Source organism: Mizuhopecten yessoensis, unplaced genomic scaffold (genome assembly GCF_002113885.1).
Source record: "Mizuhopecten yessoensis strain PY_sf001 unplaced genomic scaffold, ASM211388v2 scaffold1359, whole genome shotgun sequence".
Classification (NCBI taxonomy): Eukaryota; Metazoa; Mollusca; class Bivalvia; order Pectinida; family Pectinidae; genus Mizuhopecten; species Mizuhopecten yessoensis.
In genome coordinates this window covers 113,164-139,931 of record NW_018404007.1, presented here as the reverse complement: position 1 = coordinate 139,931, position 26,768 = coordinate 113,164, and the positions used below count along the sequence as shown (strand labels likewise).

Below are 26,768 nucleotides of genomic sequence, written 5' to 3'. Positions count from 1 at the left end.
TATTTTCAAGGTTACAGGGGTCAAATGTGTCAAACACTACAAACGACTTCTTCTGAAGAACTGAAAGGTATAGAATCTTTATATTTGGCTGGTGGCTTCCTGGGATAGAGACCAACAAAGTTTGAGATTGAAAATTAGTTTGACCTACTTTCAAGGTCACAGGGGTCAAATATGTCAAAAACTTCAAACGACTTCTTCTGAAGAATTAAAAGGTATAGAATCTTCATATTTGGCTGATGGCTTCCTTGGATGGAGCCCAACAAAGTTTGAGAATGAAAATTACCTTGACCTTCTTTCAAGGTCACAGGGGTCAAATGTGTCAAACACTTCAAACGACTTCTTCTGAAGAACTGAAAGGTATATAATCTTTATATTTGGCTGGTGGCTTCCTGGGATAGAGCCCAACAAAGTTTGAGAATGAAAACTAGTTTGACCTACTTTCAAGGTCACAGGGGTCATATATGTCAAAAGCTTCAAATGACTTCTTCTGAAGAACTGAAAGGTATAGAATCTTTATTTTTGATTGATGGCTTCCTTGGATAGAGCCCGACAAAGTTTGAGAATGAAAATGACCTTGACCTTCTTTCAAGGTCACAGGAGTCAAATGTGTCAGACACTTCAAACGACTTCTTCTGAAGAACTGAAAGGTATATAATCTCTATATTTGGCTTGTAGCTTCCTAGGAAAGAGCCGAACAAAGTTTGAGAATGAAAATGACCTTGACCTTCTTTTAAGGTCACATGAGGCAGATATGTCAAACACTTTAAACGACTTCTTCTGAAGAACTGGTAGTTATAAAATCTTAATATTTGGCAGGTGGCTTCCTGGGAAAGAGCCAAACAAAGTTTGCGAATGAAAATGACCTTGACCTACTTTCAAGGTCACAGCGTTCAAATATGTCAAACAGTTCAAACAGCTTCTTCTGAAGAATTAAAAGGCATAAAATTATAATATTTGGCTGGTGACTTCCCGGGATAGAGCTCACCAAAGTTTGCAAATGAAAATGACCTCAACCTACTTTAGAGGTCACAGAGGTCAACAACATTTTAATGGATTTGTTCTTGAGAACTAAAAGGAATGGAATCATAAGATTTGGCTGGTAGCTTTTTGGAATAGAGCTAACCAATTTGAGAAGGAAAATGACATTGACCTACTTACAAGATCACAGGGAAAAGTATGTCAAGCAACTTCTGAAGAAGAATCAAAAAGCATAGAATCTTATAATAATTTTTTGCTGGTAGTTTCAACAGATGGAGCCAACAAAGTTTGCGAGGGAAATAGTTTTAGTGCAATATAATATTTAATGAGAATATTTTGCTATGACCGCTTAAATATTCAGGTGAGCGATACAGGCCCTCTTGGGCCTCTTGTTGTTTTTTGTCACTTTGAATAATATTTCTGTTCATGTTAAAAACAAAATCAACTCTCTGTATAAATATATCAGGTGACCGTTAAGGCCCATGGCCCTCTTGTTTTTTACTCTCTTTGCCAGTTTGTCAAGAAATTTACCAAATTTGGTTAATTAACTACTAGGGGATTGGTAATTTGAACCTGGCTTATAAGAAAACTCACTATTATTCCTCAATGGAACTTGCTCTAGGAAGAAAATACAATGTTTACCCAAACAGAAATCTGCATTGTTCAGAATCATTTGTTTATACACATGACAATAAATAATGTTAAAGAATACTCACCATTTTATACTATAATAGAAATCACTGAATATATTTATATGTTAATTAAAAGTGACTTTATAAGTAATGCTGTTTGCCCTGTTACAGAGTCTGACACCAGCAACAGCAGTATCTCTGTACCCAGAACACCGACGGACCCAGACATTGCCCCCAAGAGGAAGGACACACCTACTCCCAACCTCTTCAAACTAGCGGTATGTCATTGGATCAATTCCTTGTGTGCCACATTTGATTGTTACAGAATAACATTACCTAAAACTGTAACTCTTGCTCCACATCAGCACGAAATTACAAGGCTTGTTCTTCAACACAGCACAAAAGTACAAAAGTAGAAATTTTGTTCCTCACACAGCAAATGTATTGTTAATCACACAACAGGAAACATGAGTATTTTTTCCCTATGACATCTTGGCAAAGTCATTACTGAAAAATAATTTATTCGTATATTTGCATGAATTCTATTTTTTTCAGGGACAGAAACGTGGCTCCTTTCTCAGCCGCGATAAGGATTCATTAGCAAAGATAGCTGAGTTTAACAAGGGCAGCAGTATTCTGAATACAGGTGGTCCGAGAAACTCTCGTAATCTCACCTTTCAAGTCATCTCTCCAGGGAAGGATAAAGAAAACAAGTCTGGAACTAAGGTAAAGGATTCATCATTTACTCAAACTATTATCTTTTCATAACAAAATGTAATATTCTGATGTGTCCTTGTTCAGTTCAGTTAAATAGCCAAGTATCTTACAGAAAATAGAATTTCACGGTCATGATCGAAAGATTTTTACTTTTGGTAAGTTTACCTTTGACAAACTTTTGAAAAGGTTGAATTAGGTTATTATTTAATAGTCAATTGTAGGTCACTGTTATTAATAATAGGAACAATGGTTACAGTCCTTATAGGCTTGATTGGTCAGAGGTCAAGATCACTGTTACTAGAATAGAATTTCATAATAGAACCAGCAGGGGCAGAGGGTGTTGTAAGCTTTGCTCACTTTCTCTAATAATCTGAAGAGCCCATTCACAACTATATCATCCTTGTACACCCTTTCTGTACATTAATGAAGTGTTGACAAATTTGATGAACAGAAGTTGGTTGTCTCCTTGGTAGCAATGCATATATTTTCTGCTGAAAATAATTGTAATAAACAACTGTTGGGTGTTTTAATACATTTCTAGCTAAGACAAGTTAAACGATATAAATTTAGTCTGTATGACGCCAAAGAATATTCCAAAATACTTTGTACATACTGTAGCCTGAAATACAATCATCACATTGTTATTTTCAGGTCTCAAGTGAGAAGCCTACATTAGGTCCAAGGGTGAGGAAAGCTCATACTCCTAACACTAAAAATACACCAGCAGCCAAGAAACCTCGGTTAGAGAAAAAGGACTCGTCATTCTCACAGAACAGTATCTTCAACCACATCTGAGAGCATACCATCTTGGTTAGAGGAAAAGGTGTTTTGATTATCTCAAAGTAGTATCAGCAACCACACCTGAATGGTCTGATAGAGTGGTTATGGTGTAGAACTGTGAGAAGAATATTCCAGGTCTATTGGAAACAGATCTAGAGGTATACAAACTGTAAGGGGAATATCTCAGGTCTGATGGAAATGGAGGTGTCAACACTGTAAGGGGAATATCTCGGGTCTGATGGAAATGGAGGTGTCAAAACTGTAAGGGGAATATCTCAGGTCTGATGGAAATTGAGTTGTCAAAACTGTAAGGGGAATATCTTGGGTCTGATGGAAATGGAGGTGTCAAAACTAAGGGAAATATCTCAGGTCTGATGGCAATGGAGGTTAAGAAACTGTAAGGGGGATATTCCAGGTCAGATGGAAATAGAGGTGTATATTTAGGGCTAGACATTAAGGGTAGCCCGATATTCTGAGACTAGTCAAAATTTGATAATGTTTATCTTGTTGAATAATATTGTGTTTAGTGGAATTTGCACAATGACTAGTAAAAGATATTAAGTCCCTAGTCCCCCAAAATTTCCCTGGGCTTGCCGCGCCTTAGTTATAAATATTGCATGATGAAGGAGGCAATTATATGGCAGAAACAGAAACATAAAATGGATACTACTATCCCAGTTGGACAGTGAGGGGGGATATCCTAGGTCTGATGGAATTGGAGGTGTATTGTGTTGGACAGGGAGGGGGATATTTCGGGTCTGATGGAAATGGAAGTTTTGGTGGTAGCTGTTGGTGTTAAGTGAAACACAGTTGACCGTTGGTTAAACTAAGTATTGGTGGTATATGTAGCTGTCAGTGTGTTGATGCAGTGTAGTTGACCGTTAGTTAAATTCAGTTTTGGTGGTAGCTGTTCATTATTTGGTACACTGCTATTTTCCATTGGTTGAGCTAAGTGTTGGTCGTAGCTGTAGGTGTTTGGTACAGGACAGTTGACCATTGGTTAAACTAAGTGTTGGTTGTAGCTGGATGTGTTAAACTGTTTGGTACAGGGCAGTTGACCATTGGTTAAACTAAGTATTTGCGGTAGCTGTAGGTGTTTTGATACAGTGCAGCTGACAGTCTATTAAGCTAGATATTAATGGCAGCTGTTCGTTATTTGTATAGCATATTGATATTTTAGAAACCATAGTTTTGTTTACCTATCAGAATTTAGTATAGCATACTTAACAATTGGTGTCACTTTCTGTATGTTTGTATAAAATCAATCATGGGTGAGCTTATTCAGCAGCATGCTGGGGAATGAACAAATCTAAAATGTTTTGAGAATTTTTATATCTAATGTTTAATGTAAAAACACATTTTATAGAAATTGTAATTTATAAAGGTACATAACAGTGTGCTGAGTACTTGTATTTATAGTATTTTGTCTTAAATTATGTGTAAAATAATGAGTGACTAAACAAATTACATCTTCTGCTTAAACATTTATTTATAGTGTATAAATGTAGTTTTGTAATATTGTGTACATAATAATATATTAATTTTACTCGACAGAATTTGTTCTGATTTCTTAATGGTAAGGTCACTTGCCACCATGAAAATTTGTAAATTGTAAGCAGGCAATAGGCTATATGTTTATGGACGAAGAGATTCCCAGCCATTACTGGTTGATTTTCATGCTTGTCTAACTCTAATTGACAAATTGCAAATAGCAAAAAAAAAAGTTTTACCAGGTGTCTTTTTATAATTTGAAAATCGACTAAAATGATTTAGAAACACAAAACCAATGTTGTAAGTTTAGGGAACCTTCTTATCCCTACTACTGTTATGTCTGGAAAAGCCTTGTTTCTCTTGGAAACACTATTTTGGTTCTTGATTGAGGAAATAGTTGCTGTAAGTCAGGATTTACGGGAAGATGAGTGGCAGATCATTGTTATGAGACATTAAATATTTACAGATTCCATGTTTATGCTAGTGTTTTAGGTGTGAGGAAACCTAGAAAAGTCAGGGGGAAATCTTTGCTTATTATAAGAAGATCTGTAGAGTTATCAATGTAAATTAAGTTTTGGAAATTTAAAATTAATTATTGTGAAGTAGACAGAAATTGTGCTACGTAAGTGTGAGTGTTCTAAATCAGTTAATTTTATGTTGATCATAATAGCATATGGTGAACGTTGAGGAATGTTTATGTTGTAATAGTTTTGTAATTTAAATGATAGAAGTTTGTAGATGTGTTTTTGTTGGCATTTCCTATGAGAATGAAGATAAACACTGTGTGGGGCTGTATATAGAATATGATTATAACTCAATGACAATTTTTTTACAAAAAATCGTAATTCAAAAAAATTCCTATATTCAATTAATAGCTATTAAAAAACACATATTTTGCATACAATTTGCTCATCGGTATTCAAAGCTTGATTGATAATAAAAAGAATTTGGATAAAATGAAAGTGTTAAAGCAATATGAAGGTGAATTAAAACATGGATCAAGACATTTTTGTGTGTGTGAATGAAGTGAAGTGAAATGTAAGGTGTGTGATTTCTGTGAGAGTTTGAATGGTTTATACCACGTCCCTGGTTCCATATAAAATATTATAAAATGATATATCGTTGGTGTTTTTCTTTAAGTCATGCAGATGGTTGCTTGAGCTGAATAACGTTTGTTAGCTTTGAGGTTTCTTTAATGTGTGAATTTGGGGGCTTAGTAGGAAAATTCTAAAAACCGAGTCAGCTTAGGGTTGTTCTTCAATTAACCATAGGGCAGGAATGGAAGGCACTTTTTCAGAGACCCCACTTCTGATAAGATCTAAAAACAATTAATTGTAACGAAATGTAGGCCGATTTGATTTAACCCCACCACCCATGATAAATTGATACAGGTGCATCCCACCTCCTCATGTGGTAAATTATGGAATAACCCTTAGGTTATCAGTCATGTTGTCCTTTGGTGACCCACATGTGGTAACAACTGTAGTCTCTGAAAGTTAATGAAGGCAAAGTGTTCTTAAATGTAGTTAAATCTATCTGTGGGTTCAAAAGGAAGTAAAGAGATAGTGAGTGATATAGCAAGTTTCTGGGTCCCTTGGGCCAGGTCTACTTTCTGAGATGATGTTGCGGGAATCAGTCACGGTCAATGAGACCCAGAACCTTGATACTTGATATTTTAACGTGACAAAAAATGCAATGACAGCCCTGTATATGTATCAACTCTTTCAATATTGACCTGTCAAAGTAACATTAGTGTGACTATGACCTGACCAGTCAATACTTTATATTGTGACTTCTTAAAGTAACACCAATGTGACTGACCTGACCAGTCCATAGTTTATATTGTGACCTGTAAAAGTAACAGGTGTGACTTTGACCTGACCAGTCCATAGTTTATATTGTGACTTGTAAAAGTAACACCAGTGTGACTATGATCTGACCAGTCAATACTTTATATTGTGACCTGTAAAAGTAACACCAGTGTGACCATGACCTGACCAGTCAATAGTTTATATTGTGACATGTAAAAGTAACACCAGTGTGACCATGACCTGACCAGTCCATAGTTTATATTGTGACATGTAAAAGTAACACCAGTGTGACTATGATCTGACCAGTCCATATTTTATATTGTGACATGTAAAAGTAACACCAGTGTGACTATGATCTGACCAGTCAATAGTTTATATTGTGACTTGTAAAAGTAACACCAGTGTGACTTTGACCTGACCAGTCCATAGTTTATAGTGTGACCTGTAAAAGTAACACCAGTGTGACTATGACCTGACCAGTCCATAGTTTATATTGTGACATGTAAAAGTAACACCAGTGTGACTATGACCTGACCAGTCCATAGTTTATATTGAGACTTGCAAAAGTAACACCGGTGTGACTATGACCTGATTAGTCTATATTTTATATTGAGACTTGCAAAGGTAACACCGGTGTGACTATGACCTGACCAGTCTATATTTTATATTGTGACTTGTAAAAGTAACACCAGTGTGACTTGTAAAAGTAACACCAGTGTGACTTTGACCTGACCAGTCCATAGTTTATATTGTGACATGTTAAAGTAACACCGGTGTGACTATGACCTGACCAGTCTATATTTTATATTGAGACTTGCAAAAGTAACACCGGTGTGACTATGACCTGACCAGTCAATAGTTTATATTGAGACTTGCAAAAGTAACACCGGTGTGACTATGATCTGACCAGTCCATAGTTTATATTGTGACCTGTAAAAGTAACACCGGTGTGACTATGACCTGATCAGTCTATATTTTATATTGTGACCTGTGAAAGTAACACTAGTGTGATTATGATCTGACCAGTCCATATTTTATTTGTGACTTCTTAAAGTAACACCAGTGTGACTATGACCTGATCAGTCTATATTTTATATTGAGACTTGCAAAGGTAACACCGGTGTGACTATGATCTGACCAGTCCATAGTTTATATTGTGACCTGTAAAAGTAACACCAGTGTGACTAGAACCATGCTCAAACCACATTTCAGAGAGACCTGTATAAATAACCCTGTATGACTATGACCTGTACAGTTTATAATGAGAACTGTATAGTCCACAGCTTTAACCACTTTGATCAGTCGCAACCGTAAACAGTAGCCCTATTCGTACAATCAATCTTCAGCAAGACAAGCATTGTCGTATTAACCAGACCAGTCCATAATGGAAACTTTTCCTGCTCAACGTTGACAGTTGAAGTCGGACTGAAGCTCTTTGGAGTCCATTGTTTACACTGTGCTTTCGACGAAGTATGCCCCTTCTGACCAAATATGGTGACCTTGGAAAACTTTTAGAAGTGACAAACTGACCGCTAGACATCTTGTCACTTACCAGTGTCACTGCCCTTGTTCGGCCAGTAAATTACTTTGACTCGCTCACCCGAGGTTCGGCGAGGGAGCGGTTCTGTAAGTCGGAGTTGCACCTCGAGCTATTTATAGTAACTTGGTAAGGAAAGCACGCGAGAGAGTGTTCCATTGATAGTCTCGTGTTAGCGTTCGCGGACCTCGCTACCCCCTCGTCATGGTAAGTTTTCTTTTATATTGTACTTCATAACCGTATCACTCGACCACTCATAAAAGATACCTCTCCAAACACTCGTCAGACATTTCATCAACAATGTTTGATGAGGATTTGTGAAGAAAATGTCCTGAAACTTTTTCATAAATTTAATTGTGATGTCATTGATATTTCTTATATACTGTCTATACTATCCAAACGATTTCCCTATTCAGTAGATATCAAACTGGTTGAGCGTACATTTCACTGGATTAGCATAGTCTACATAAAGTTATACATGGTTTCAATCTCTTCATGTCATCATCGTCGACAGAGAAAGTTTTATTTGTTCATCATGTTTCTCTTAATTTTCTCCGCAGTCGAATTTAACTGAGATATTTCAATATTTTCAAAATCGTCCTGGTGAAAATGGATTTGTTTTAGTGATACATGCGTTAAGAAATTACTTAATTTGTATTTATATTATGTGTAATAGTAGACACGCGCAAGGTTGATGTCTCTGGAATGTTTGGTATGTGTTGTTTCTGGTCGCTTCTGTAGACTGCTGCCGGTATACGCTTAGTGCTATGCCAACACAAGTATTTACGACGGAAACTTCCAACGTTGCTAGGCTCTCCGCATATCGCCAATGGTACGCTGGTATTATTTGCGTTAACAATTGTTCTGTTGAACTGTACAAGGAGGTATTACTCATAAACTATACAAACTGAGGAATGGGTTAGGTACACGTCAGTGAATGAGTTACATATAACAGTTAACGCTGGAACGAGACGACTCGTAAAGTCCACCTTGTGACGTCACACCAGATGTGTAACGATAACAATGACCCCATAGTGGAGGGCCTTTTCGTATGTCTACTTGTAATTGATGGCGCGTGCCATCTGGTTGTGTCGAGTGTTGGTTATTGCTTCCGGGTCAATGACCACATTACGTCACTTCTGGTTGTCATCCTGGTAATTGTCCAGCACATTCTACTCGTGTTGGCAAACGAAATGGCATATCACAGAAAGATAAATATATTTTTGTATTATTTTAATGCAATATGATCCAATTATTAAAGCCTATTTCCTGTTTAAAATAAACAAACTAACTTCAGACAGCAAATTGCAATACTCTTATTCTGTTTCAATACTCCGTATAAGTTGTGACTTGGACGTTAATAATAGGAACTTAGCTATGCTTGATCTCTCACTATATATAACGACAAGATAGCATTCACCATCCCCTACCTACTGTGTACATTGCCTTGGCACGTGAACAGACTCTGTCTGCAACGCGTGAGCGCACGCGCCAGCTTTAATATACAATCTTACTCGATGACTACTTGGCTCCTTCCCCCTCTAGCAGGCCTGTCGGTGCTGAGTTATAACAAAGAATGAGGCGTCTTTACGTGTGATTAACCCTATCAAGTACATTAACCGGACAAGGTACCTGTAGTAAAGACAAACTACATACATGCATTGTCCAAACTTTCATTATTAAATTAAAAAAATCCGGCGGATTTCCTACACGGTGAACTTTAACATCCGTGAGCAGATTGCTCTACCTAGATTAGGCTGATCTTCGGGAAACACTTACTTTTCACATTGTAGTTTTGGCATTTTCTGTATAGAAATATGTTTGGAAAATAGAACGAGGCTGTCGGAATCACGTCCCCATTGGTAACCTATATGGTATGCCTCCAAAAAAACCTAATAAATGCGGTCGCTCTGTGACTTCGTGTTTAATATGTCAGACAGGGCCAGTATAATTTTTCTAATTCCACACGGGACTAGTTACATTTGTCTAATGTATATATACCGTATGTAAACTTTATTTATTTTACAACAATTATGAAATAAGTAATTTCAACTTATATTAATCACTCTTGTTGGCCAAGATTTCGGCGCGCAGGTGGCCTTAATGTGGGAGGCAACCGGAGTACCCGGAGAAAACCTACGGAACGGGCAGGGGACACAATACCTATCTGTCTGATGTCAGACAGGTCTAGTTACATTTGGCTGATATCATACAGGTCTAGTTACATTTGGCTGATATCATACAGGGCTAGTTACATTTGTCTGATATCAGACAGGGCTAGTTACATTCGTCTGATATCATGTAGGGCTAGTTACATTTGTCTGATATCAGACAGGGCTAGTTACATTCGTCTGATAACATCCAGGGCTAGTTACATTTGTCTGAGATCAGACAGGGCTAGTTACATTCGTCTGATATCAGACAGGGCTAGTTACATTCGTCTGATATTATACAGGGCTAGTTCCATTTGTCTTATATCAGACAGGGCTAGTTACATCCGTCTGATATCAGACAGGGCTAGTTGCATTCGGCTGTTTTTATGAAGGGCTAATTACCTTCGTCTGATATCATACAGGGCTAGTTGCATTCGTCTGATATCATACAGGGCTAGTTACGTTTGTCTGATATCAGACAGGGCTAGTTACATTTGTCTGATATCAGACAGGTCTTGTTACATTTGTCTGATATCAAACATTCGTCTGATATCATACAGGGCTAGTTCCATTTGTCTGATATCAGACAGGGCTAGTTACATTTATCAGATATCAGACATGTCTAGTTACATTCGTCTGATATCATACAAGGCTAGTTACATTCGTCTGATATCATACAGGGCTAGCTCCATTTGTCTTATATCAGACAGGGCTAGTTACATCCGTCTGATATCAGACAGGGCTAGTTGCATTCGGCTGTTTTTATGAAGGGCTAATTACCTTCGTCTGATATCATACAGGGCTAGTTGCATTCGTCTGATATCATACAGGGCTAGTTACGTTTGTCTGATATCAGACAGGGCTAGTTACATTCGTCTGATAACATACAGGGCTAGTTACATTCGTCTGATATCATACAGGGCTAGTTACGTTTGTCTGATAACATACAGGTCTAGTTACATTTGTCTGATATCAGACATGTCTAGTTACATTTGTCTGATATCAGACAGGTATAGTTACATTCGTCTGATATCATACAGGGCTAGCTCCATTTGTCTTATATCAGACAGGGCTAGTTACATCCGTCTGATATCAGACAGGGCTAGTTGCATTCGTCTGATATCATACAGGGCTAGTTACATTTGTCTGAGAACATACAGGTCTAGTTACATTTGTCTGATATCAGACATGTCTAGTTACATTTGTCTGATATCAGACAGGTATAGTTACATTCGTCTGATATCATACAGGGCTAGTTACGTTTGTCTGATAACATACAGGTCTAGTTACATTTGTCTTATATCAGACAGGTCTAGTTACATTTGTCTGATATCAGACAGGTCTTGTTACATTTGTCTGATATCAAACAGGGCTAGTTACATTCGTCTGATATCATGTAGGGCTAGTTACATTTGTCTGATAACATACAGGTCTAGTTACATTTGTCTGATATCAGACATGTCTAGCTACATTCGTCTGATATCATACAGGGCTAGTTCCATTTGTCTGATATCAGACAGGGCTAGTTACATTCGTCTGATATCATACATGGCTAGTTACGTTCGTCTGATATCATACATGGCTAGTTACATTCGTCTGATATCATACAGGGCTAGTTACATTTGTCTGATAACATACAGGTCTAGTTACATTTGTCTGATATCAGACAGGTCTAGTTACATTTGTCTGATATCAGACAGGTCTAGTTACATTCGTCTGATATCATACAGGGCTAGTTACATTTGTCTGATATCATACAGGGCTAGCTACATTTGTTAGCTCACCTGCCCGAAGGGCAAGTGAGCTTATGTTATGGTGCGGCATCCGTCGTCCGTCCGTCCGTCCGTCCGTCCGTCGTCCGTCTGTCCGGCGCCACTTTTTGCTTTAAACAACTTCCTCTCAATAACCAAAAGGCCTAGGAAGATGATATTTGGCCAGTAGCATGCTGGGATCAAGGGCTACCAAGTTTTTTCAAATAAATGACCTTGACCTACTTTCAAGGTCACAGGGGTCAAATATGTTAAAATCTTCAAACAACTTCTTCTCAATAACCAAAAGGGCAAGGGTTCTGAAATTAGGCCCGTAGCATGCTGGGATGAAGGACTACCAAGTTTGTTCAAATGAATGACCTTGACCAACTTTCAAGGTCACAGGGGTCTAATGTCGTAAAATCTTCAAACGACTTCTGCTCAATAACCAAAAGGCCCAGGGTACTGATATTGGGCCTGTAGCATGCTGGGATGAAGAACTACCATGTTAGTTCAAATGAATGACCTTGACCAACTTCAGAGGTCACAGGGGTCAAATGTTGTAAAATTTTCAAGCGACTTCTTCTCAATAACCAAAAGGCCCAGGGTACTGAAATTGGGCCTGTAGCATGCTGAAATGAAGGACTACGGTGTTAGTTCAAATGAATGACCTTGATCCACTTTCAACCTAATGTCCTTGTTCAACAATCAAGGTCAGAGGTGTCATATGTTTAAATCTTTTAATAGGTTCTAATGAAATCTTAAGATTACAAGGGTTAGATTAATAACAGGTGAGCGATGCAGGCCCATTGGGCCTCTTGTCTGATATCAGACAGGTCTAGTTTCATTTGTCTGATATCAGACAGGTCTAGTTACATTTGTCTGATATCAGACAGGTCTTGTTACATTTGTCTGATATCAAACAGGGCTAGTTACATTCGTCTGATATCATGCAGGTCTAGTTACATTCGTCTAATAACAGACAGGTCTGGTTACATTTATCTGATATCATACAGGGCTAGTCACATTTGTCTGATATCAAACAGAGCTAGTTACATTCGTCTGATATCATGCAGGGCTAGTTACATTCGTCTGATATCATGCAGGGCTAGTTACATTCGTCTAATAACAGACAGGTCTGGTTACATTTGTCTGATATCAGACAGGTCTTGTTACATTTGTCTGATATCAAACAGGGCTAGTTACATTCGTCTGATATCATGCAGGGCTAGTTACATTCGTCTGATATCATGCAGGGCTAGTTACATTCGTCTGATGTAACCTAGGAACTGTTTGTGAGTAACCTAGGAATTGTTTGTAAGTAACCTAGGAACTGTTTGTGAGTAACCTAGGAACTGTTTGTAAGTAACCTATGAACTGTTTGTGAGTAACCTAGGAACTGTTTGTGATTAACCTAGGAACTGTTTGTGATTAACCTTGGAACTGTTTGTAAGTAACCTTGGAACTGTTTGTGATTAACCTAGGAACTGTTTGTGAGTAACCTAGGAACTGTTTGTGATTAACCTAGGAACTGTTTGTGAGTAACCTATGAACTGTTTGTGAGTAACCTAGGAACTGTTTGTGAGTAACCTAGGAACTGTTTGTGATTAACCTAGGAACTGTTTGTGAGTAACCTAGGAACTGTTTGTGAGTAACCAAGGAACTGTTTGTGAGTTATGTACGGAACTGTTTGTGAGTAACCTAGGAACTGTTTTTGCGCAATCTTTGATACCGTTTTTGAGAAATTTACAGAACTGTTTGTTAATAACCTACAAAACTGTTGATGGGCAATTTACACAACTAATTGCGAGTTATTTTCAAAACTATTTGTAAGCAATCTATAGTATTGTTTTGAATTATCCACAGCACGGTTTGTGTAAGTCTATAGTACTGTTTAAGCGTTATATCTAGAGACCTGTTTGTGAACAATCAGTCTACAGTACTCTTTACAAGTTATCTATAGTACTGTTCGTGAGTAATCTTCAGTACCATGTGTGAGTTAGTGTGAACGTAGTCATAGCACGTCGCGTACATAATAATAAGTCCGCGCCCATCATAACATCACTTTGGAGTCTAAGTAGCTCATTACCACGTCATACAGTACAGGGCGTGTCTGGTGACTGTGGATGACGAAATGTTACTGGTCATAGATCAGAGGAACATGAAGAATGCGAGCAGGAATTCAATAAGGAAGATCATACCTCAGTCGATATATATACATACACACACACAGATAGAAATGTGGTTTTAATAAACAATCTCGTGGCTAAGCGGAGGCAACTACACTTATACACGTAATATACGACGGAATGCATGTGCATTTCGTGCGAGCACTTGTCCTGAAGGCACTAACATATAACACTGGATAAACAAGGGTGGAGGATTTATCATGGCATTTCTGACGTGGCAGGGACGACGGTACACTAACGGGGCACCCGTAAGTTAGCGCCTCCTTAATGTGTGTCTTACCCCCGGGCTTTATCAGATCGACCCCCGGATTGTGTTACCCTGCTCCAGGGCAGACTGTCATATGTACCATGCAAGCTGCCTTAAATGACCCCTCCAACAGTCAATCTTGGCTGTCATTGTTTTATCCTGGACTTAATTATAAACCGGCATGCTTTTCCTTGTGTTGAGTAGAAATTATAAAACGTATTTCATCTTGATAGGGTCGAATCATGTTAATGTCGTATGCAATGCGTCATGATTGTGATATATGTCTGTCGGTGTGTCCGGAAACGAATTATTTTGGGGGCTATGAGCAGATTTAATTAATACTAATAGAGTTTCGAGATCAGCAATGGCACCATCTCAACAACGGGGGAGTAAAATATCTTAGTACATTGCTGGTCGATCAATGGGGTATATGGAATGTAAGATGAGCAGGAAGTAGAACGCAATTGCCATGTGTTTTATTAGTTAAGTGAATACCTCGTGAAGAGTCTGGTAAAGCTTTCTGAAAGCTACCAGCTGCTCTAGCTGACGAGCTGTAGCAATCTTTCCGACATTTGTCAAAACAATTATAATAAACTCTCAATCTGTATGTGTACTGGCACGATCAGTTAGGCGAATTACCTTAAACGAGAATACAACGTGTTCCGGATGTGACGTTATTTCCCGGAAGTTGAAGAAGTCTATCAAATGTCTGCGTATAACGATGGCAAAATGATGCCATCTTGGCGAAGAGTTTTCACTGTTATACTCTAATCACATACCTTGAAATAGCCCAGTGGTTCACAAAAATACTATAAAGAAACGACGGACCACACTAAGAGGGGTAGGTTCAAGTCGGTAATTATAATTGGATTAATAAATGCGTGTTTAAATGAAAAAAAAACAATATTCTTTTATTTTCTTTTGTCTTAACTCAATTTCTAATGTCTAAACTCAATCGTCTGTGGTAAAACGCTTTTATGTTGAAGAACACCACTGGATTTACGGTATCTGTGGCTACATGCAGGCATTGGGGTAAGTCGTTCTGCGTAACGTATGAATGCAGGCCAGACTACCGACCAGCTTCCATTCTCATCGCCTACAATACACGTGCATACATTCTGTATTGAGATCATATATGATTGGTTTTGTGAATCATGTGGTTTCTCATAGGAGTCTATAAAGTATAACGTGACAGTTCGCGCTGGCGTATACTGACAGGATGATACGTAATTCTGTGTCGGATCAAATATAACCCCCATCATCTATTTAGGACGGATAATAAAACAACGTAACAAAAATCAGTTAACACCGGCATTGTTGAGATGTACAAAATGTGGGAAAACAGCATGTAAACAAAGCGAATACAATACTTGTCATGTCACCAAAGGATAAGAACTTTAAAAACTTCAAATAAATTATTTTGCTATTGAGAATTATACCCTCTCCCCAAGGGAGAACAGATGACCTGGGTGATAATGAAATTTACAATTAAGGTAATGGTAATTTAGGTAAAGACCTTTCTATCCATGAACAGTAAAACATCTGAGTCTGATGAAGAAGATTTTTTTAACTTTTAACCATACTACCCATTTTGGCCCCACCCCTCCAGCCCCTGGGGATAGGGCAGGATCCCCAACGTAGAACGGATGGCCCAGGGGCTCTGAAATTTACAATTTAAACAGAGCCCCTGATGATTTTTCCTTCCGAGCAGAGAAATTGACTGTAGTACCTCTGAGTCTGGAGAAGAAGATTTTTGAAATATTGGTTAACTTTCCCTTATGGGCCACGACCTGGTCCCTGGGGTTGCGGCAGGAATCCCAATTTCATAATTTGATGCCATCTTCCTCCAAGGATGATTCTCACCAGGTTAGAATAATTTCCTGTTGAAAATGAACAAAATATACCCAAAAGTTTGATTTCCTTATTTAAACTATAATAAATGTTACCCCCTCCCCAAGGGAGAACGATCTTTCCATCCATGCAGAGAAATTGACTGTAGTACCTCTGAGTCTGGAGAAGAAGAATTTTGAAATATTGATTAAATTTCACTTTGGGGCCCCGCCCTGGCTCCTGGGGTTGGAGTAGGTATCTCAATTTTTCAATTTTGTGGCCTCATCTATACCAAGGATAATTCTGACCAAGTTTGGCAAAAATTCAATCCAATGGTTCTTGAGAAGAAGTCGAAAATGTAAAAAGGTTACGCACGTCGGACGACGACGGACGGAAAGCGATCAGACTCTAAAAAGAGAAATACTTATATCACTAACCAATAAATTATTCTATGTTAATTATTGAGTAATTACCGACGTCAATCATTTTGAAAAATGCACTAAGAGCAAATAAACATGTTATCTATAAACAAGAGATCCATGGGCCTAAACGGTCACTTGGCAAACAATACCAATTTTCAACGAAATATTGTAGAATATTTAAATTTTGACCAATCAGAGGCCACCACTCGGTGTTGAATTCAGCATACCCAATTACCGCTATATACCAATTTTCAACCAAATCCGAGAACATCTTAATTTCGACCAAGCAAAAGCCTGCATTGATTTGTATTTTATTTCTAGTTTTGGCCCTAAAGGCCCCAACATTTTGGTTTCAATGGCAAAGATCTTTTCAAAGCACTTGTCATTAAGTTTCCGTTAGCCAGATACACATACATACCAAATTTCAGCCAAGTTGTATAATAGCTAAATTTTGACCAATCAGTGGCCACCACTCGGTTATCATGACAACCAAAAAGTTCGAAACACCTACCATTTAATTCAGCTTACCCAATTACCCCTACAAACCAATTTTCAACAAAATCCGACTACATCTAAATTTCGACCAATCAAAAGCCTGCATTGTGGCCCTTCTATTGCCAAAAGGGACAGGATTTGAACAAATTTGAATCTACATCCCAAAGGCATCATACATGCAAAACAACAAACCTGTGGCACTTCTGGTTCTTGAGAAGAAGATTTTTTTCTTTCTATTTTTGCCCCTATTGAGACCCCCTAAGACCCTTAGCCCCTCAGTTTGAACAAATCGAACAAATCGGACGATGTACGACGACAGAAGGAGGTGGATTGCAATAGGTCACCATGACCAATGGACACGTAACAAAGGATCACACTAAAACCATGACCAATGGACAGGTGACAAAGGATCACACTAAAACCATGACCAATGCCAACCAGTTAAGTGTATCGGGGGAATTACCTAAAACCATGACCAACGCCAACCAATTAAGTGTATCGGGGAATCCCTTAAAACTACGACAAACACTGTTAAATGTGTTGAGCACCACTTACACATTGATAAACGCCAACCATTTCAGAATACCGAGGGAATAACTATGACTTCATGAACTGCCTTGACATGAAAACCTTGATAAACACCAACCAGTCAAGTGTATTGAGGGCAGAAATAACACCAAGACCAATCCGAACCATCCCGATGTATTGAGTGAATACTTAAACCTCAACCAACACAAAGCAAATACAATTATCACTATCAGGACAACAAAACAAATTATGACCAACACAAACCAGTTAAATAAATCAGGGTACCACTGAAACCATAACGATTAACACTGAAACCATAACGAATATTTACAATTTGTTAGTAATCGTTATGGTTTCAAAAGGTAGTTTTGGGTTTCCCCCAATACAATAAACAGTTAACTTGTTAGAAACACAAAACTATTACCTAAACGAATCATTTTACTGAATTTTGGGGCACAAGAGAGTAGAAATTTCAATATATTAAAGATAACACTCCAACCCATAACTAACACTAACCAGTTAATTGGGGTTAAAGTGCATACCTTAGTCATACAAAGCTCACATTTTTTAAACGAGTCACGTCATCAAACTGATCAGACTGGTTAAATATAAACTTTATTTATTTTACAACAATTATGAAACAAGTTTTTTTCAACTTATATTAATCATTCTTGTTGGCCCGGATGTTAGCGTGTGTGGGGTCTTGATGTGGGAGGAAACAGGAGTACCCGGAGAAAACCCAGGTAGTCGGGCAGGTGACCCCAACCTTTTCACGTCCAATCGGGGAATCGAACCTGGCCGCCTTGGTGGAAGGCAAGTGCACTATCCACTGCACAACCCGACGACCCATTGAACCATTGACAGACTGGTTGATGGTAACGTAAACATGTAGACACGCTTATGGGCAGTAGGTAAACTGTACATTATAGAAGCAATTTGATGTTTGCTGTCACTGTTAATTACACCGAACTAAATAGAGGCTCTACAAACGGAACAGACAGCGACCTAAGAGGGCAGACCAAAAATAGCACGCACGACGCAACCGAACGTGAGCTCGAGCACCGCATCCCTCACCTTTACTTTAAATCAGGACACACCGCCTAGAAGGAGTACGCAAACTGCAAACACCGGGCAAAGAGCCATGTTTTTATTGTCGGATCCCAAAACTGAAATGATTACGAACATGTGATCCAAAACCTGTTATCTCCTAGCTCCTGTCTTGAGCCGTGCATTGCTATAGCTCTACTACTGGAAACCCTGACCCACACTGCTGTGCAAATAATAGTGACACACAACGTACAGAAAATAATCATTGCTACAGCCGTGCAGGAAATGTCGAACCTTTCTTATGCATATTCAGATAGGAAGAACTTTCAGGACCTGAGCACAAGGTGTTGGAAGTGCATTGAGGGGAAAACGAACAAACCAGTTATGAAAAAGATGTTCAGAGAGGAAAAGATGAGCGGTTTCTGTTCAAGCAATTCACTTTAAAAGTGCACACATACATTCGTATGGTCGTCTTGATAAGTGTAGTTGTCAGCATTGCAGGATTGTGGTGACTGTGCCTTAGACAGTAGGAAGCATATACGATACCTATTGATTAAAGGTCTCTGTCCACTGCAGGCAAAACGCGAGAAAATTCCACTGATTTTTGGGAAAAAAGTAACAGCCACTTAATTAGCTCAATTGGGCCAGGTACTTTCGTTAACCAAGTTGTTCATCTGGTACACGTAAGAGCGACAGTATAAGAAGCTAAGGTCCTGGGTTCGATTCCTTGTCTGGCTGCGCTGAATACAGACGGAACACAGTTGTGGATTATATTTTGGTTATATCATCTTTGTTATTATTTTCATAGAAGTCCCGCGAGGTATGGTTTTCTTTACAGAAATGAATTATCAATGCTTTAATCATGCCGGGGAACACAAGGTTTCTAATGTGTAGTTTAAGTTTTTGGCAGTGGTGTGGGGATCCTTGAGCAGAGGTTAGGCGAGGCACAGTCCAACATCAACCCGAAGGGGACCTGGGGGCTAATATACTACCAAACAATATAGTTCGGGTGCACAAAAACGGCCGGTACATTTATAGAACACAACCCATGGGATGCTGAATAGGAAACCCAAATCGGTCTTCACACCCGAGACTTTCGAGATAGCCCTTCTTTTGCAACTTCGTATAGCTTGTAATCTGGTAGATTGATTGCCCATCATCTCCATCGCACCTCTACATTTATAACGGACCCACCCCGAGACTGTATGTCAGATTGATAGGGACTACATGCTGGTCAGATTAATAGTGACTACATGCTGGTCAGATTGATCGGGACTACATGCTGGTCAGATTAAAAGCGACTACATGCTGTCAGATTGATAGGAACTACATGCTGGTCAGATTGGTAGGGACTACATGCTGGTCAGATTGGTAGGGACTACATGCTGGTCAGATTGATCGGGACTACATGCTGGTCAGATTAATAGTGACTACATGCTGGTCAGATTAAAAGCGACTACATGCTGTCAGATTGATAGGTACTTCATGCTGGTCAGATTAATAGGGACTACATGCTGGTCAGATTGATAGGGACTGCATGCTGTCAGATTGATAGGGACTGCATGCTGTCAGATTGATAGGGACTACATGTTGGTCAGATTGATAGGGACTACATGCTGTCAGATTGATAGGGACTACATGCTGGTCAGATTAATAGGGACTACATGCTGGTCAGATTAATAGGGACTACATGCTGTCAGATTGATAGGGACTACATGCTGTCAGATTGATAGGGACTACATGTTGGTCAGATTAATAGGGACTACATGCTGGTCAGATTAATAGGTACTACATGCTGGTCAGATTAATAGGGACTACATGCGGTCAGATTGATAGGGACTACATGCTGGTCAGAATAATAGGGACTCCATGCTGGTCAGATTGATAGGGACTACATGCTGATCAGATTGATAGGGACTACATGCTGGTCAGATTAATAGGTACTACATGCTGGTCAGATTAATAGGGACTACATGCTGTCAGATTGATAGGGACTACATGTTGGTCAGATTAATAGGGACTACATGCTGGTCAGATTGATAGGGACTACATGCTTGTCAGATTAAAAGGGGATACATGCTGTCAGATTGATAGGGACTACATGCTGGTCAGATTGATAGGGACTACATGCTGGTCAAGTTGCTTTAACACATGTTGCGTATATTTCCAGTCGTCCGGAGTCGCTGTAGATGACCAATGCCTGCAGGTATTCGAAGAAATGAAACTGGGGCACAAATGGAGCTACGTGGTATACAAAATAACGGACGACAAGAAGCGGATCGTCGTGGACACGAAGGCTGCAGGTGAGAACCATAGTAAATACATGTAGCTAATCTGGATTCGTACAATTAACTCAAGTCTTAATTCATATACTTATGTTCACGTCCTCCAGTGGCTCCAAATTACCGTTGTTACCTCACACAGCTGAGAGTGGACATACAAGTCTATTTGTTTGTTCCCTATGCTTAACATACAGTGCATTTCAATGAAGACACTATAACGTATATTGCAAGCGGACTATTTGAGATTCGTCCTCTTGATAAATACCAACACTGTGTCTCTTTTATCTTTTCAGATAGAAGTTACGACGATTTTAAACAAATATTGATGAACGCTTCAAATAATGGACTATGTCGATATGGAGTTTTTGATGTAAAATTTACAACGCGAGGCGACCAAGTTAGAGAAAAGCTAGCATTCTTTCATTGGTGAGTAAAGCGGAGTTTAAGTGTCGTCTAGGTATCGCAAACCCATACTTGTATGCACTAGTGAAAAATTATCTCTAGATTATTATGCAAGCAATAACTTGTAGAAGATACACGAGTACAACAAATAAATACCAATATTAATATTTGTCTAACATTAAGGTTCGCATTATAAACAAGATTACACAGTTATATACAATATAACACAGTTATAAACAAGATTACATAGTTATATACAATATAACACATTTATAAACAAGATTACACAGTTATATACAATATAATACAGTTATAAACAAGATTACAGTTATATACAATATATCACAGTTATATACAATATAACACAGTTAAAAACAAGACTACACAGTTATATATACAATNTATATACAATATAGCACAGTTATAAACAAGACAACACAGTTATATACAATATAACACAGTTCTAAACAAGATTACACAGTTATATACAATATAACACAATTATAAACAAGATTACAGTTATATACAATATATCACAGTTATATACAATATAACACAGTTATGAACAAGATTACACAGTTAAATACAATATAACACAGTTATAAACAAGACAACACAGTTATATATAATATAACACATTTATAACCAAGATTACACAGTTATATACAATATAACACAATTATAAACAAGATTACAGTTATATACAATATAACACAGCTATAAACAAGATTACACAGTTATATACAATATAACACATTTATAAACAAGATTACACAGTTATATACAATAAAACACATTTATTATCAAGACAACACAGTTATATACAATATAACACATTTATAAACAAGACTACACAGTTATATACAATATAACACAGTTATAAACAAGACTTAACAGTTATCTACAATATAACACAGTTATAAACAAGATTACACAGTTATATCCAATATAACACAGTTATAAACAAGATTACAGTTATATACAATATAACACATTTATAAAGAAGACAACACAGTTATATACAATATAATACAGTTATAAACAAGGCTACACAGTTATATACAATATAATACAGTTATAAACAAGACTACACAGTTATATACAATATAACACATTTATAAAGAAGACAACACAGTTATATACAATATAACACAGTTATAAACAAAACTAAACAGTTATCTACAATATACCACATTTATAAACAAGATTACAGGTATATACAATATAACACGGTTATAAACAAGATTACGGTTATATACAATATAGCACAGTTATAAACAAGACTACACAGTTGTATACAATATAACACAGTTCTAAACAAGATTACACAGTTAACGGATTGTTGTGTATGTACACCTCTAATTGACTGGTGTGTTTGGCACCTGTAATTGACTGTTGGGTTTGTTCACCTGTTATTATCTGTTGTGTTTGTTCACCTCTTATTGACTGTTGTGTTTGTTCAACTTTAATTGACTGTTGTGTTTTGTCACCTTGTAATTGACTGTTGTGTTTCCTCACCTGTAGTTGACTGTTGTGTTTTGTCAACTGTAATTGACTGTTGTGTTTTTTTACCTGTTATTGTCTGTTGTGTTTTGTCACCTGTAATTGACTGTTGTGTTTTGTCACCTGTAAATTACAGTTATATACAATATAACACATTTATAAACAAGATTACACAGTTAACGGATTGTTGTGTATGTACACCTCTAATTGACTGTTGTGTTTCGTCACCTGTAGTTGACTGTTGTGTTTTGTCAACTGTAATTGACTGTTGTGTTTGTCACCTGTAATTGTCTGTTGTGTTTGTCCCATGTACTTGACTGTTGTGTTTGTCCCATGTACTTGACTGTTGTGTTTGTCACCTGTAATTGACTGTTGTGTTTGTCACCTGTAATTGACTGTTGTGTTTGTCACCTGTAGTTGTCTGTTGTGTTTGTCCCATGTACTTGACTGTTGTGTTTGTCACCTCTAATTGACTGTTGTGTTTGATCACCTGTAATTGACTGTTTTGTTTGTTCACCTGTAATTTACTGTTGTGGTTGTCACCTGTAATGGACTGTTGTCTTTGTTCAACTTTAATTGACTGTTGTGTTTGTCGCCTGTAATTGACTGTTGTGTTTTTCACCTGTAATGGACTGTTGTGTTTGTTCACCTATTATTGTCTGTTGTGTTTGTTCACCTATTATTGTCTGTTGTGTTTGTTCACCTGGAACTGACTGTTGTGTTTGTTCAACTTTAATTGACTGTTGTGTTTGTTCACCTCTTATTGTCTGTTGTGTTTGTCCCCTGTTCTTGACTGATGTGTTTGTCAACTGTTATTGTCTGTTGTGTTTGTTCACCTCTTATTGTCTGTTGTGTTTCTCCCCTGTACTTGACTGTTGTGTTTGTCGCCTGTACTTGACTGTTGTGTTTGTCCCCTGAACTTGACTGTTGTGTTTGTCCCCTGTAATTGACTGTTGTGTTTGTCCCCTGTACTTGACGGCTGTGTTTGTCCCCTGTGCTTGACTGTTGTGTTTGTCCCCTGTACTTGACTGTAGTGTTTGTCCCCTGTACTTGACTGTTGTGTGTGTCAACTGTTATTGTCTGTTGTGTTAGTTCACCTCTTATTGTCTGTTGTGTTTGTCCCCTGTACTTGACTGTTGTGTTTGTCAACTGTTATTGTCTGTTGTGTTAGTTCACCTCTTATTGTCTGTTGTGTTTGTCCCCTGTACTTGACTGTAGTGTTTGTCCCCTGTACTTGACGGCTGTGTTTGTCCCCTGTGCTTGACTGTTGTGTTTGTCCCATGTACTTGACTGTTGTGTTTGTTCACCTCTTATTGACTGTTGTGTTTGTCACCTGTAATTGACTGTTGTGTTTGGTCACCTGTTATTGTCTGTTGGGTTTTGTCACCTGTAATTGACTGTTGTGTTTTGTCGCCTGTTATTGTCTGTTGTATTTGTTCACTTGACTGTTGTGTTTTGTCACCTGTAATTGACTATTGTGTTTTGTCACCTGTTATTGTTTGTTGTGTTTGTTCACCTGTAACTGACGGTTGTGTTTGTCTCCTGTAATTAACTGTTGTGTTTGTTCACCTGTTATTGTCTGTTGTATTTGTTCACCTGTAACTGCCTGTTGTGTTTGTCACCTGTAATTAACTGTTGTGTTTGTTCACCTGTAACTGACGGTTGTGTTTGTCACCTGTAATTAACTGTTGTGTTTGTTCACCTGTAACTGACTGTTGTGTTCGTCACCTGTAATTGACTGTTGTGTTTGTCACCTGTTATTGTCTGTTGTGTTTTGTCACCTGTAATTGACTGGTGAATTTCGTCACCTGTAATTGACTGTTGTGTTTTGTCACCTGTTATTGTCTGTTGTATTTGTTCACCTGTAACTGACTGTTGTGTTTGTCACCTGTAATTGACTGCTGTGTTTGTCACCTGTTATTGTCTGTTGTGTTTTGTCACCTGTAATGGACTGTTGTGTTTTGTTACCTGTAACTGACTGTTGTGTTTTGTGTACTTGACTGTTGTGTTTGTCACCTGTAATTGACTGTTGTGTTTGTTCACCTGTACTTGACTGTTGTGTTTGTCACCTGTAATTGACTTTTGTGTTTGTCACCTGTAACTGACTGTTGTGTTTGTTCACTTGTAGTTGACTGTTGTGTTTTATCACCTGTAATTGACTGTTGTGTTTTGTTACCTGTAATTGACTGTTGTGTTTGTTCACCTGTACTTGACTGTTGTGTTTGTCACCTGTAATTGACTGCTGTGTTTGTCACCTGTTATTGTCTGTTGTGTTTGTTCACCTGTAACTGTAATTGACTGTTGTGTTTGTCACCTGTTATTGTCTGTTATGTTTTGTCACCTGTAATTGACTGGTGTATTTCGTCACCTGTAATTGACTGTTGTGTTTTGTCAACTGTTATTGCCTGTTGTGTTTCGTCACCTGTAATGGACTGTTGTGTTTTGTTACCTGTAATGGACTGTTGTGTTTTGTTACCTGTAACTGACTGTTGTGTTTTGTTACCTGTAATTGACTGTTGTGTTTGTTCACCTGTAATTGACTGTTGTGTTTGTCACCTGTAGTTGACTGTTGTGTTTTATCACCTGTAATTGACTGTTTTGTTTCGTGACCTCTAATTTACTATTGTTCCGTCACCAGGAGTCCGGACTCGTGTAAAACCATGGAGAAGATGCTTTACTCTTCCAGTCTGAAGGAGCTGAAGAGTAAGCTGAAAGGAGTGCACACAGAAATTCAGGCTAACGACGAGGACGATCTGGCGCTGTCCAATGTATTGGACAGATGTACGGACAAATATACATAGCCATCACGTGACCAGCAGACAGACATCACAACGATACAACGGACGAAGGACACATCTCGTTATTTAATCATTGTGAACACCAGCACTGGACAGACAATTTCACCAATATTTTTAAAAAGAAACGTCTAGAAGACACTTATAAACGAAATATTAATGTCTATATGTCCGAGCTATCTATAAGTCTCTCGCATAGTTCGTCTGTCCAAAATTAAAGCTTTGTTTGATATGGATGTCGCAGTGGAAGGACCGCAGTTAAGAGCATCTAGAACAGTACTTAACGACAACGGGATTATTATACAGATAATATATTTATTTATTTGTTATAGTGATAATATTGGTCACAATATTCTCCGAGATTTTTTTAGTTTGAACAGCGTTACAAATATACAGAGTTTATACGTGATGCAGTGACGAGATTTTATTTTATAATGTAGCGAAAAAGTGCCTGACACACATGCATTTATTTGCCATGGTTGAATTATATGTATACATCTATATCCAACTTGTCATTCCAAGCTAACCAGACCTACACAATGCTGACAATACTTACACTAGGTTTACAGAACTATGAATTGTTACTTAACTTCTGACGGAAAACCACATGCTTGTTAATGCGCACGTGTATTGAATTATAGAAAATGTAGAGCACAGATTTAAACATGTTACCGTGTATAAGGCGAGAGTTCTCTCAGTGCGGCCACAGGGACGAAAGTGGGGAGCGTCTGAACAACGTGCAACGAGGCGGGAACGAAGTCGGCTACCTGCACACGAGTTTATAGAGAGGCGCACTCTGTAAAGTCTGGACTTCAGGTGTGTGAGCTTTGTACTTTAACTGGCAAGGCACAAACGGAACTGTAACGTTAATAGGCCGTTTTACATTAACTGTCGTGTTTATTAGATTTTCGTAAAAGCGCCTTTCTTTCAATAAGATTGTCAAAATACCATGTGCGTTAGCTTCGAGAGAAGGACGTCGGGGAATTGCACATTCTCTTATCATCAAGCGAATTTCATATTAAAATATTCATAGCCATACTTCATGTTTCGGAGTTTTGTTTCTGTCTGTAATGTCAACACGTTTTCCACGATTGCATTCTGTGAAACATCGGTCCTTGTGACGTCACTGATATCTGGTCCAATTTGTATGAAATATTTCAAAGTTGAAGAAAACTAAGACT

At 38.1% G+C, this 26,768-nt stretch overlaps 2 protein-coding genes across 3 annotated transcripts in view; both read left to right on the top strand.

Annotated features, from left to right (window-relative positions):
• The window catches only part of LOC110460235 (claspin-like), a 31,783-nt gene extending 26,070 nt beyond the window's left edge, over positions 1-5,713 (top strand). The window contains exons 30-32 of the mRNA XM_021513041.1: positions 1,782-1,888; positions 2,166-2,336; positions 2,979-5,713. Of these exons, the coding sequence (XP_021368716.1) occupies positions 1,782-1,888; positions 2,166-2,336; positions 2,979-3,122 (422 nt within the window). The 3' untranslated portion in view covers positions 3,123-5,713. The remainder of the gene's footprint in view (positions 1-1,781; positions 1,889-2,165; positions 2,337-2,978) is intronic.
• Positions 5,714-8,045: 2,332 nt separating this feature from the next.
• LOC110460219 (cofilin-like) lies at positions 8,046-26,625 on the top strand. Of its 2 annotated transcripts, none has more exons than XM_021513030.1 (4): positions 8,046-8,153; positions 20,776-20,908; positions 21,181-21,313; positions 25,431-26,625. In XM_021513030.1, the coding sequence occupies exons 1-4, from the start codon at positions 8,151-8,153 to the stop codon at positions 25,591-25,593; spliced, it is 432 nt and encodes a 143-aa protein (XP_021368705.1). In that variant the 5' UTR covers positions 8,046-8,150; the 3' UTR covers positions 25,594-26,625. The 2 variants fall into 2 exon arrangements, with proteins under 2 accessions (XP_021368705.1, XP_021368700.1); XM_021513025.1 differs by lacking the exon at positions 8,046-8,153 and adding an exon at positions 14,080-14,284.
• Positions 26,626-26,768: the final 143 nt, after the last annotated feature.